Source organism: Phocoena phocoena, chromosome X, assembly GCF_963924675.1.
Source record: "Phocoena phocoena chromosome X, mPhoPho1.1, whole genome shotgun sequence".
Classification (NCBI taxonomy): Eukaryota; Metazoa; Chordata; class Mammalia; order Artiodactyla; family Phocoenidae; genus Phocoena; species Phocoena phocoena.
In genome coordinates this window covers 67,961,011-67,973,586 of record NC_089240.1, presented here as the reverse complement: position 1 = coordinate 67,973,586, position 12,576 = coordinate 67,961,011, and the positions used below count along the sequence as shown (strand labels likewise).

The window sequence follows — 12,576 nt, the reverse complement described above, 5'->3', positions numbered from 1 at the left end:
TAATAACAACAATTATACTTCTTCCTTCTCGATTTGGATGTCTTGTAGTTCTTTGTCTTACCTAATTGCTCTATCTAGGACTTTTAGTACTAAACTGAATGAGAGTGGTGAGAGTGGGCATCCTTGTCTTGTTCCTGGTCTTAGAGGAAAAGCTTTCAATTTTTCACCATTGAATATAATGTTAACTATGGGTTTGTTGCATATGGCCTTTATTATGTTGATATGCTCTTTCTGTACCCAATATGTTGAAAGTTTTTATCATGAAAGGATGTTGTATTTTGTCAAATGTTTTTTCTTCATCTATTGAAATGATTATATGATTTCTATGCTTCATTCTTTTAATGTTATATGTTATATTTATTGATTTGCGTATGTTGAACCATCCTTGCCTCCTAGGGATAAATTCCACTTAGTCACTTTCTTTTTTTAATTAATTTGTTTTATTTTTGGCTCTGTTGGGTCTTTGTTGCTGCATGCGGGCTTTCCTTTCTTTAGTTGTGGGGAGCGGGGGCTGCTCTTTGTTGCCGTGCATGGGCTTCTCATTGTGGTGACTTCTCTTGTTTTGGAGCACAGACTCTAGGCACTCAGGCTTCAGTAGTTGCGGCATGTGGGCTCAGTAGCTGTGGCTTGCAGGCTCTAGAGTGTAGGCTCAGTAGTTGTGGCGCACAGGCTTAGCTGCTCCGCAGCATGTGGGATCTTCCCGGACCAGGGCTCAAACCCGTGTCCCCTTTCTTGGCAGGCGGATTCTTAACCACTGCGCCACCAGGGAAGCCCTGGTCATTTTCTATGATTCTTTGAGTGTGTTCTTGAATTCTGCTTGCTAATATTTTGTTGAGAATTTTTTACATCTATGTTCATCAGGGATATTGATCTGTAGTTTTCTTTTCCTGTAGTGCTCTTATCTGCCTTTGGTATCAGAGTAATCCTGGCCTCAAAGAATGAGTTTGGAAGTGTTCCCTCCTCTATAGTTTGAAAGAATTTGTTAAGGACTGGCATTAATTCTTGAAATTTTTGGTGGAATTTCCCTGTGAAACCACCTGTCCTGGGGTTTTCTGTGTTGGGAGGTGTTTGATTACTGATTTAGTCTCTTTACTTGTTATTGATCTGTTCAGATTTTCTATTTATTCCTGCATCAGTGTTTGTAGTTTATGTGTTTCTGGGAATTTATTCATTTCTTCTAGGTTATCTATTTGTTGGCATATAATAGTTCATAGTAGTTTCTTATGAACCTATGTATTTCTGCAGTATCAGTTATAATGTCTCTCATTTCTAATATTATTTTCTTCACTTGTTTTTTCTTAGCCTAGCTAAAGTTGTCAATTTTGTTTATCTTTTTGAAGAACCAGCTCCTAGTTTTGTTGAACCTTTCTATTGTTTTTCTGGTCTCTATTTCATTTATTTTCACTCTGATCTCTATTATTTCCTTCCTTCTGCTAACTTGGGGCTTACTTTGTTCTTCTCTCTAGTTTCCTGAAGTGATGTTGTTTATTTCCAATCTTTCTAATACATGAATTTATCACTATAAACTTTCCTCAGAACTGCTTTTGCAGCATCTCATAGGATTTGATATGTTGTGTTTCCATTTTCATTTGTTTACAGATAGTTTTTTTGTGTCCTTTTTGATTTTATCTTTTACCATTGGCTGTTCAGAAGCATGTTGGTTAGTTTCCACATATTTGTAGACTTTCCAGGTTTCCTCTTGTTGTTGATTTGTAGTTTCATACAATTATGGTCAGAAAAGATAGTTGGAATGATTTCAGTCTTAAATTTGCTAAGACTTGTTTTGTGTCCTATCATATGATCTATTTAGGAAAATGTTTCATGTTCACTTGAGAAGAACGTTTCTTCTGCTGCTATTGGATGGAATGTTCTATATATCTGTTAAGTCTATTTGATCTAAAGTATGTTCAATTCCAGCCTTTCCTTATTGATTTTCTGTCTGGGTGATCTATCCATTGCTGACAGGGGGCTATTAAAGTCCTCTAGTATTGTTGTTTTGTTGTCTGTTTCTCCCTTCAGACCTGTTAGTATTTGCTTAATATATTTAGGTGCTCCTATGTTGGCTGCACATATATTTACAATTGTTATACTTTCTTGATGTAATGACTCCTTTTATCATTATATAATGACAGTCTTTGTCTTTGTTATCATTTTTGGCTTGAAGGTCTTACTTTGCCTGATAAATGTGTCTATCCCCACTTTCTTTTGGTTTCCACTTGCCAGTAGCATCTTCTTCCATCCCTTTAATTTGAGCCTATATGTCTTTAGAGCTGAACTGAGTTTCCTGTAAATGGCATGTAGCTGGGTCTTGTTTTTTTACCCATCCAACCACTCTATGCCATTTGATTGGTGAATTCAACCATTTACATTTAGAGTGATTATTGATATGTAAGGCCTTACAACTGCCATTTTATTGTTTGCCTTGTGGTTGTTTTATGTCTCCATTGTTTCTTTTTCCCATTGTTTCTGCCTGCCTTGTAAATTGTTGATTTTCCATGGTGGAATGCTCTGTCTCTCCTATTTTTAGTTTCATGAATGTATTCCAGATTTTTGCTTTGTGGTTATCATGAGGTTTACATAAAACATCTTATAGATTAAAAAAAAGTCCATTTTATGCTGATAGCAACTTATCTTCATTCACCTTTAAAGATTTCCACCCCTTTTCTCCTCCACTTTTCTTTCTTTCTTTTTCTTTTTTTTTTGGTCGTGCCATGCAGCATGTGGAATCTTAGTTCCCCAACCAGAGATTGAACCCATGGCCCCTCCAATGGAAGCACAGTCTTAACCACTGGACCACCAGGGAAGTCCTTCTCCTCCACTTTTCTATTTTCAATTTCACTATTTGCCTCTTTTTATGCTGTGTATTCATTATCAAATTATAGTGGTTATAGTTATTTTTAATAGTCTTTCCCTTTAACCTGTATCTAAAGTTAAGTGATTAACATACCATTCTAATATGGAATTACAGTTTTCTAAATCTGTCCATTTTTCTCCTTTACCAGAGTATTTCATATGTCATCATCTCACTTTTTAGTTCTTTCATTTCAGTTGGAGAACTCCTTTTAGTGTTTCTTTACAAAGCAAGTCTAGTTGTGCTGAACTCCCGCAGCTTTCGTTTGGCTGAGAAAACCTTTATTTCTCCTTCACTTTTGAAGGATAACTTTGCCGTATAAAGTATTCTTGGCTGGCAACTTTTATCTTTCAATAATTGGAATATGTCAGTCCACACTCTCCTGGCCTATAGAATTTCTGCTGAGAAATCTGCTGATAGGCTAATGGGGTTTCCTTTGTAGTTTACTTTCTCTTTTCCTGTTGCTGGCTTTAATATTCTTTATCATTGATTTCTGAAATTTTCATTATAATGTGTCTTACAGAACATCTTTTTGCATTGTGGTAATAAGGTTTTCTATTAGCTTCATGTACTTGTATGTCCAAGTCCTTTCCCATGATTCGGATGTTCTCAGCTATTATTGTCCAATTAGTTGTTCATCAGAGGGGAGAGAAGAAAAGAAAAACTCAACTATTATGATGCTGACATCATTCCCCTAATGCACTTTAAATTTGGATTCTGCTACTGATAGCTGTGTCTTAGCAAGAAATCATGTGGAGCATGAAATTCTATAATACTCATTTTAATTCAACATTTTCTTTATTAAGTATATAAAATATAAAACCTTAGATTTAGTATAAAATAACAAATATTTTATACTTTATTACAACTATCCCCAATTTTAAACTAATTTACTACTTTACAGTTTTTGTCCTCTGCCTGTTATATAATTGTTTCAGTATGTTTTAGCTTAGGCTTTCTAATCATTTTTTGGTCTAATAATGTTCTATCTTTCATGTATGAAGATAATAGAAGGAAATGTGCTTTGAGGTATTTTTCACAGAATTTATGCACTTACAATGATCCTTCTATTTATGTTTGCTTACCAACCTAGGTGTGTTGATGTGATTGACTGAATTTAGGAGAACAAACTGTGTGGTCTTGAACTATTGTAGGAATAAGCTGATGTACTAATACAGTTTTTTTGGTACAACAACCCTGTAATAAGTCCTCAGTTTGGATTTAATGTTGTTAAGTGTCCTTGTTATTGATCCTTCTATTTTTTTTAAGTTTTTTATATCACCATTTAATATTTGAGGGTCTAGTACTAACCTTTGAAGTCAAGAGAATAAATAGTATATCTTGTGCCACACTCAACAAATGTTCTAAAATAGACACACTTTTTTCTAACAATAGAATTTTATAGGTTATTGGTAGATTTTACTTTTTTCCTATAAAATGGTGGGATGGATAACTAATGGAGAGGACAGTGAAAAAACGAGTAACGTAAGAAAAGAAGCACATCCTTATAATTCAGGATGCCAAAAAGTGAGGAAGGCAAAGCTATTATTGAAGACTAGATGAAAAAAGTCAGTCTGGTTCTAACCTTATTAATTTGGGACACAGTGTTCCATATTGTAATTTTGAAACAAATAGAATTTGATTACATAAAATGGTGCATTAATATCCAACATATACTAGAATATTATACACTTCAAATTATGATATTTTTCTGTTCCTTTTTTCAAAGACCATTCAGTATTATTAATTTCTAAAGGTAATTAAATAGCATTTAAAATATTAATAGAAAAAATAGATTTCAGGAGAATCTTTATGTGCATTTTATTCAGTTTTAATTAATTCTTTAATATGTTCTTCATAAAATTTGAGTCTTCTTGTGGGATAACTGTGACCTTGTATTCTCTCCCTTTTACTGTTCATTACCACTTCTAATTTATGTGGAGAAAGCACAGGAAATTAAGCCAAAATAAGTTAATTTTACTGTTTGTTACTCGCACTAGTAAAATTACCCATAAGAAAAAAATTATGATGAAGTATAGCAGGTATAACATAGGGAAAAGATCCATAAAGGAGGAAGTGACCAGCAATTCATGATAGAAAACATACAGGGTAGGCAGAATATTTACAAATATTAGATATAACGCAACAAAGTGAACTAGAAAATTTAACATAAAGACATTCAAAACTTGTAATGGTATTAGTACTTAAAATGTGATGAGTGGTGATATTTGGTCCTAAACAAACATATCTAATAGGAAGGTAAGGAGTAGCAGTGCATGTTAAATGTATTTACAAATCCATAGGCCAAAATGTGGCTGTGCTATGAAAAACTGTGTAGAGATTGAGTGAGAAATTTATATTGGATTATATTACAGACTGGATAGTATGGATGATGCTTTCCTAATGGAGAGGTAAAAAAGCAGGATATCTATATCAAACTAATAATGAATGTCCTTTTATTCCTCCCCACTCCAATTTAGTTATTATGTTGAGCCATTTAAAATTACTACTTCTATTTGTAGAAAATGGTTGAATATCAACAATTTCATATGGTTCAATCCATATAAGAATACCCCCAAAACACCTTTAATGTTCCAATTAGCATATGGGGAAGGAACCTATAGATTTATTAAAAAGGAATAGATGGAATAAATTTATAACTAAAATGTAAGTGCTGGGGATAATTATATTTTGCTTTAGTCTTCTCTATCAAAGAGGAAGATCTCTAAACTGTAAAGGATAGAGCTAGCATGGTTAAAAGAAAAGAAAACCCAAGATGCATGAGTACCTAGCTGCTTTAAGAGTCCCAAATGAATTAAGTCACAGTATACTAAGCCAGTTTTCACTGGCAGGTATTCTTTGTGAAATCAGAGTAGACAAGAGAAATGGAAATGACCAATGGACAAGTATACAATAAGGGAACAAAGAACAGATCTTTAAATTATTGATCGGTGAACTTAGCTTTAACCCCAGGAAGATTTTAGACAGGCTTATTTAATAAGTGGTTCGTGTACTTTTAGAAAAGAAGGAGGTGATCGCTAGAACCTTAAATACATTTACTAGAAAAGAATGTTAAACTAACTTTAATCTGACTATTAGATAGCATAAGGCAGCTGTTTTAGAAAACTAATGTAGTCTTTGCAATCTTATATTGCATTTATAGAGGCATAGCTGGAAATAATCCCCTGTACTCTGTGCTTATCAGACCACTGGGGAAATTTTGCTCAGTTGTTTTTTTTTTTTTTTTTTTTTGGCCATACCACGCGGCATATGGGATCTTAGTTCCCTGACCAGAGATTGAACCCGCACCCCCTGCATTGTACGTGTGGAATCTTAACCACTGGACCATCAGGGAAGTCCTTGTATTGTTTTAAGAGGCTCAGACATTGATGAACTAGAGACTTACCTTACCAGAAAAAAACAACCACAGTAGTATTTATGGTGAAAGAATGCTTTTTTCTATAGGGAATGATAGGAAAGAAAGGTGTTTGTAAATTATGGCTGTGAGTAATATAGAGGAGACCTCACATGTTGAGAGAAGACTTAAGGCACAAATGATAGCTATCTTTAAATATTTCACGGGTTACCATATAAAAAAGGGATTTGACTTTTTTTTTAAGTGTAGCTCTCAAGGGCTAAACCTGTGATTCTCTAGAACTTGGAGGGAAAGAAATTGAGCTCAGTGAAAGGTAGAGTCTCTGCAAAATTAGAGCAGCTCAACATATAAATCATTCATTTTTGAGAAATAATCTCTTTACTAGAAGTGTATAGGCAGAGGCTGAATGGCTATCTACCAGATACATTATAGAAAGGATAATTTTGTGGGGAGGGAAGTTGGACTAGAATTGGTAGTTCCCAAATTTGGCACAGCATCAGCATCACTTGCAGAACTTATTAGAAAAACACATTTTGAGAGATATATATTTCTGCAGATCACTTCATTAAAGTATCTTATTCATTCCTGCAATTGAGTAAACGATGAAAGCTTTTTGCCCAGTGGAATAATGTAAATTCCACAAGGATGGGAATCTTGTTTGACTCGTTTATAAGTTGTATTCTAGTATCTGTCACAGTGCTTTAGCTCATAGTAGGTTGTCAACAAATACCTTTTAAAGAGAGAAAGCAATTATTCCATTTGTAGCTGTTTATTAATCTCTGTGACTTAAAAAGTTTATAAAATACACTGAATAAGTCTTATCTTGTTATTACTTGAATCTTTAAGCATTTTGGTCTCTTGTTGGGTTAGTTCATATATCATGTTTTAGAGAACAGTTTGGAAACTTATCCTACAAAGATTTAAAGAAAAACACTTAGGAAACAGTGGATTCTGAATGTAATATTTCGTATTTAAATACATTTTATATGTATGTATATTTGACTAGTTTATCTACTAATTGAATTTGTCAGCATTGCTAAATACAAAGAAATTATTGTGACATCAAAGATGTTTTTCTCAAAAGTTCTTAATGTATTTCAAGACAAGGTTGGCATGTTCACATCAGTACTCAAGAGAAAATGCTCTGTAGCTGATTGTTCGAAACTATTACCGTATCAGCTCCCCAGATAGAAAGGTGTCATAATTAAGGTGTACTATTTTTCAAGATTGCCAGATCCTTAACAACAGTGGATGGAGAAGCAGGCATTTTGTTCTGACTAAAATTATGTTGATTGATTGCCCCGTTCTAACCAGTGTTTTGAGGGTTGTATTGTCATTTCACTTTTGTAACTTTGAGAGCTACATTCCTTAGTAAATTGAAGCTGAGATAACGTTTACTCTTTATAGTGTTTTTGAAATACTTAAATAAGTAATCAAGGTAATTAATTATATATACTAAAACTTATTACATACCTTTGAAATACAGTAGGTTTTAGAAGGCTTAATATTGAGATTGCAATAATGAATAGTGGATATATTGGCATAGGATTGTGGGATTTTTTAAAAATTTATTTGTAGTTGTTTCTCATTAATACTTCATTCTACTTTGTTAGGGTGAAAGTTTAAATTGCTCATCTCTAATCTTGCATTCTGCTTATAATAGAAGAAGAAACAATGCATTCAAATAGTACATTTGATAGATATTTATTTTTTAATTTTTTTAAAAAAGGGTATATATTTTATTTAATTTATTTATTTATTTGCTGTGTTGGGTCTTTGTTGCTGCATGCAGGCTTTCTCTAGTTGTGGCGAGCAGGGGCTACTCTTCGTTGTGGTGCACGGGCTCAGTAGTTGTGGCTCGCAGGCTCTAGAGCACAGGCTCAGTAGTTGTGGTGCATGGGCTTAGTTGCTCCGTGGCATGTGGGATCTTCCCCGACCAGCGATCAAACCCATGTCCCCTGCATTGGCAGGTGGATTCTTAACCACTGCACCACCAGGGAAGTCCCTTATTTTATTTTTGACTGTTTTATTTTTATTTATTTATTTTTTGATTGACGTATAGTTGATTTACAATATTAGTTTCAGGTGTATAACTGATTCAAAAAATTTTATCGATTATACTCCATTTATAGTTATTATAAAATATTGGCTATGTTTCCCTTTGCTGTACAATATATCCTCATAGCTTATTTATTTTATACATTGCAGTTTGTACCTCTTAATCCCCTATTCCTAACTTGCCCCTTCCCCCTTTCCTTTCCCTATTGGTAACCACTAGATTGGTTACCAATGGTCTATTCATATTTTCTATTTCTTCCTGGTTTAGTTTGAGGAGATTGTACATTTCTAGGAATTTGTCGATTTCTTCTACATTGTCCAAATTATTGGCATATAGCTTTTCATACTAATCTTGATAGAGACATTTAAATACAACACAGTCATAATTGTGTGTGTGTGTCCCTTTATTTTATTACTACTTTTGAGGAAAGGAATAAGGACTCTAAGCATCCCTCTCCCCTGAAGGAGCTATATAATATTTATGCTAGAAGAATGAGATCTACTTTCTAGTAAAATACTCAAGGATTGGTCAAAAGTGAACTCTTTTTAATTGTATTTTTAAAGTCAGTTATCAGCCATTACAAATTTCAGAAAATGTTCTTGATAAAGGATTCTTTAGAGATGTAAGAAAAGCAAAAAGCATCAGTACTGAAAAAGAGTGGCTAAATGGAGAATACATGCAAAAGAGTGTTGACAGAACTCCTTATTGTATATAGAGCCTAAGACCTGTTGACATTACTAAATGACTGAGAAAAATGTATAAATATTATCATCTCAGGTGCTATATGAATAAACAAAAATCGCTGAGATAGGAAAGAAGGAATATTTGATGATCCTGCTGCCGAATATGCGATATACCATATATAGGAAGTTTTTGAATAGCTGTTAGTGGACTAGAGAACCTAATAGAAAACTTGTGTTTAAGATAAAAATGTATTATTAGAAGAGTGTTAAGTGAAACTTAAAAAAATCTATACCTTTATCACAAAGCAGTTGTTTTCATTTTTCTTTCTAGTCTTTATACATATATGTATGTATTTTTTGTATAATTTAAATCATAATCTACTTACAAGTTCATATTTTATATTTTTTGCTTTGTAGTTCCTAAATCGTTCCACATTGATGGAGTTTTCATATTTTAATTATTAATTTTTACATAATAGTCCATCATATATTCTGTAATTCTGATTCTTTCTCTATCTCTGCTTTTCTGATATTTTTCTTCATATTGATGGTGTTTTTTGTTTTTAAACTTCAAACTGGTTTTCAACCAGGGGCAGTTTTTCCCCAGGAGATGTTTGGCAATGTCTGGGGATATTTTTGCTTGTCACAAGTTGTTGTTGGTGGGGTGTTAATAGCATCTGGTGGGTAGAGGCCAGGTATGCTGCTAAACATTCTACAATAGACAGACCCCCACAACAAAGAATCCTCAGTCCCAAATTTCCAAAGGCCAATAGTTCCAAGGTTGAGAAATCCTTCTTTAAAAGTAACACACCTTTTCCTCTATATATTTACAGAATATGAATGTAAAAAAAGCAAAGCAGAAGTAATGGTTGACTGTTTCAAGGAACTCAGAGCAGTAAGAAATGTTTGACTGGAGAGGGAAGATTGCTAAAGTCTAAAAGTTATGGTGCCTGCTCTTCCCATCTTAGAGTTGTGGCCATTTCTAGAGGTTGACATGGGAAGCAACTGCCAAAAAGGAAACCTGTTACCTAGTACTGATACTTATGGATTTTCCACCATTATTTATTCAGCATCTCGACATAAATACTAAGATTTCTAATGTGTTCTTATGATTTGCATTCAAAGTTGGATTTTTCTATTCATCATTCAATTTTTGTCATTTTATCAGTTTGAGATGGCCAGTGGATTGACCGTTGCCTGAAAAAGATTTCATTGCTCTTAAGATTGAGATGTTGAAACGTTTCTTATTTTTGATTGTGGCATGCTTCTAATTGTACTAATCTAGCTACAACTCAATTCTTGCCTTAATTTTGCCTTGTTTCAACATAAAGCTATTATTATTTATACTATATTATTATGAAGTATGGTAAAATTTTGCCTTGCCTCAAGGTCACTTTAACTTTTAAGGCTTCTATGTTTTGATTAAAATATAATATGTTGGATGCTGAATACTTTCAGTGTATAAGGGAAGACTGGTGGAATGTCACAGAGGAAGTAGGTGCTTGTATATCCTTATAGGGAACAAGATCTTCGTTTTAGGGAAGTGAGTAGAATCCAGGTGGTATTTGGAGGAGAATTTTGCAGATTTATGCTTTATTCTGGCTGCTTTTTAAGAAAATTAGAACACAAAACAAACAAAAAAGGAGACAGGATCTAAGATGACCTTATAAGAGATGAATTCTCAAAAGTTCATTGATTAGAGGGAGAGTCTATAGTTTCTGAAACCAAAAAGGGGGAGAACCTATAGACAAGTCTAGAAAGGATTGTTTGTTACTGAAAATCTATGTGGTGTTATAGCTTCCTTCCTCTTTTTACTGTATAAATCTCTTGTATTACTCTTGAATTTTTAGGCGCAGCTGTTTACAGGGTGGATGGGTGTGAGAAGGTAGGACAGGAGTTCATAAAATTTCCTATATACATTTTAAGATGTATTATACTTAACCAAATACTGTTTTTATTCTAAAATTCTTTCATGTTATGGTAAGATTTACCTATATATATTTAAAGTTACAGTGTCTTTGACTGAAGTATACCAAGAAAGGCAAAATGGGATTGTACTTGGGAAACCATAGTAAGGTAAACAGAAAATCAGACTTCTGGGATTTGAAAGAAGAGTACTCTTAGTGCTTTGTGGTAGTGAACTTGAGTTCATAAAATCATGAAATGTGTGATGGAATTTAGACTTCTCACAGCGTAGAATTGCCATGGTGTGTGTACCCTGTTTTGTTTCATCATAATACTGATGATTTAACTTCATGTTAAATGTAGTTTTCACTTTTAGGTTTTAAGAAGTGAATCCCCTGTTTTCCGTTTTTCAGTGAATATCACCTCTGCCAGGCAATTAACCGGATGTAGTCGCTTCAGCCATATTTTCCCTTCATCTGCTTACCAGCACATTAAGATGCATAAAAGAATTCTGGGGCACTTGTCATCTGTCTACTGTGTAGCATTTGATCGAAGTGGGAGAAGAATTTTTACAGTGAGTTTAAAATTAATGATACTATAGCATATTAGAGATTTACAACAATGAAAGCTAGGCTTCATGGCATTGAATTATGCTTTGTAAGCAGTTCTTCCTTTTTAGACACATGCATGCAAGAAAAGATGAGTGGAAATTGAAAATCTTTTCTCTTTCTATATAAGTAAATGGATGAACTATAATGACCTCTATATTTGGGGAATCTAATTTTAAAAAAATAAATCTTCAGGAGGCCTTATATTTTAGAGGTGGTTAATTTATGTGAAACAAGTTTATCTACTCAATTGGTTTCATTCCCTTTTAGCAAACATTTATTAAAATGCATTTTCTATTGGTGCCAGTTCTGCTTAATTAATGATTACATCATCCTTATAGTTGAATAGTTGAACTACATGTTTAGTAATGAAGATTACAGTTATTGTATAGATCTCTCTTTGAATTCAATAGTAATTATTTTTTAAATTGGATTGTTAATAACCAGATCATATTGTGTGCTTTAGAGTACAAAATTGTAGCACACTAATATTTCCAAGTAAAGGCTTAGTCTCATTGTTTCAGTACTAAGTTAATGTAGAAGTGTAGGTAATGGCATAATTTTCTTTTTAAATTCCTAGGCTACAACAAAGGAAGTGGTTTGTATTTTGAGAAGTTCGACTTCTTGGAGTTCATTACAGACTCTTCCATTGATGTTTTCATGACTCCAAAATGCATCACCTAAGTATATGGGTGTTGATGATGATGAGGATGATGATTTTCATCTTTTTATAAACAGATAATTATTAAATAGCTTATCTACCACAGTAGAATTGCTTTTTACTATTTAAAGCTCTTTTGAAATTCTCAGTAGGAAGTTCCACATAATATTTTCCCCAGAGATTATTAACAAAGTCTCATGTTTGCATGTAGATTTTAGGTTAAAGTTTTAAGTATTTATAGAGAAAAAAATATTCAAGCAATTAAGAAAAAAGGCTGTCAGGTGTAAGGAAAGAAATAATGACAGAGATAGTTAATGCCAAATCACTTAAAAGTAAAAAATATTTTGAGTTGTCAGGATTGGTAGTAGTTTTGAGGAGTTATTCACATATGCCATTATCAGTTTGGACAGTGCTTTGTCAGTGCTGTCATTTG

General features: G+C 33.3%; 1 protein-coding gene across 1 annotated transcript in view; it reads left to right on the top strand.

Moving 5' to 3' along the window:
- BRWD3 (bromodomain and WD repeat domain containing 3) overlaps window positions 1-12,576 on the top strand; it is a 118,175-nt gene that overhangs the window by 33,370 nt on the left and 72,229 nt on the right. Inside the window, exon 7 of the mRNA XM_065900921.1 lies at window positions 11,288-11,448. Coding sequence (XP_065756993.1) covers window positions 11,288-11,448 — 161 coding nt within the window. The remainder of the gene's footprint in view (window positions 1-11,287; window positions 11,449-12,576) is intronic.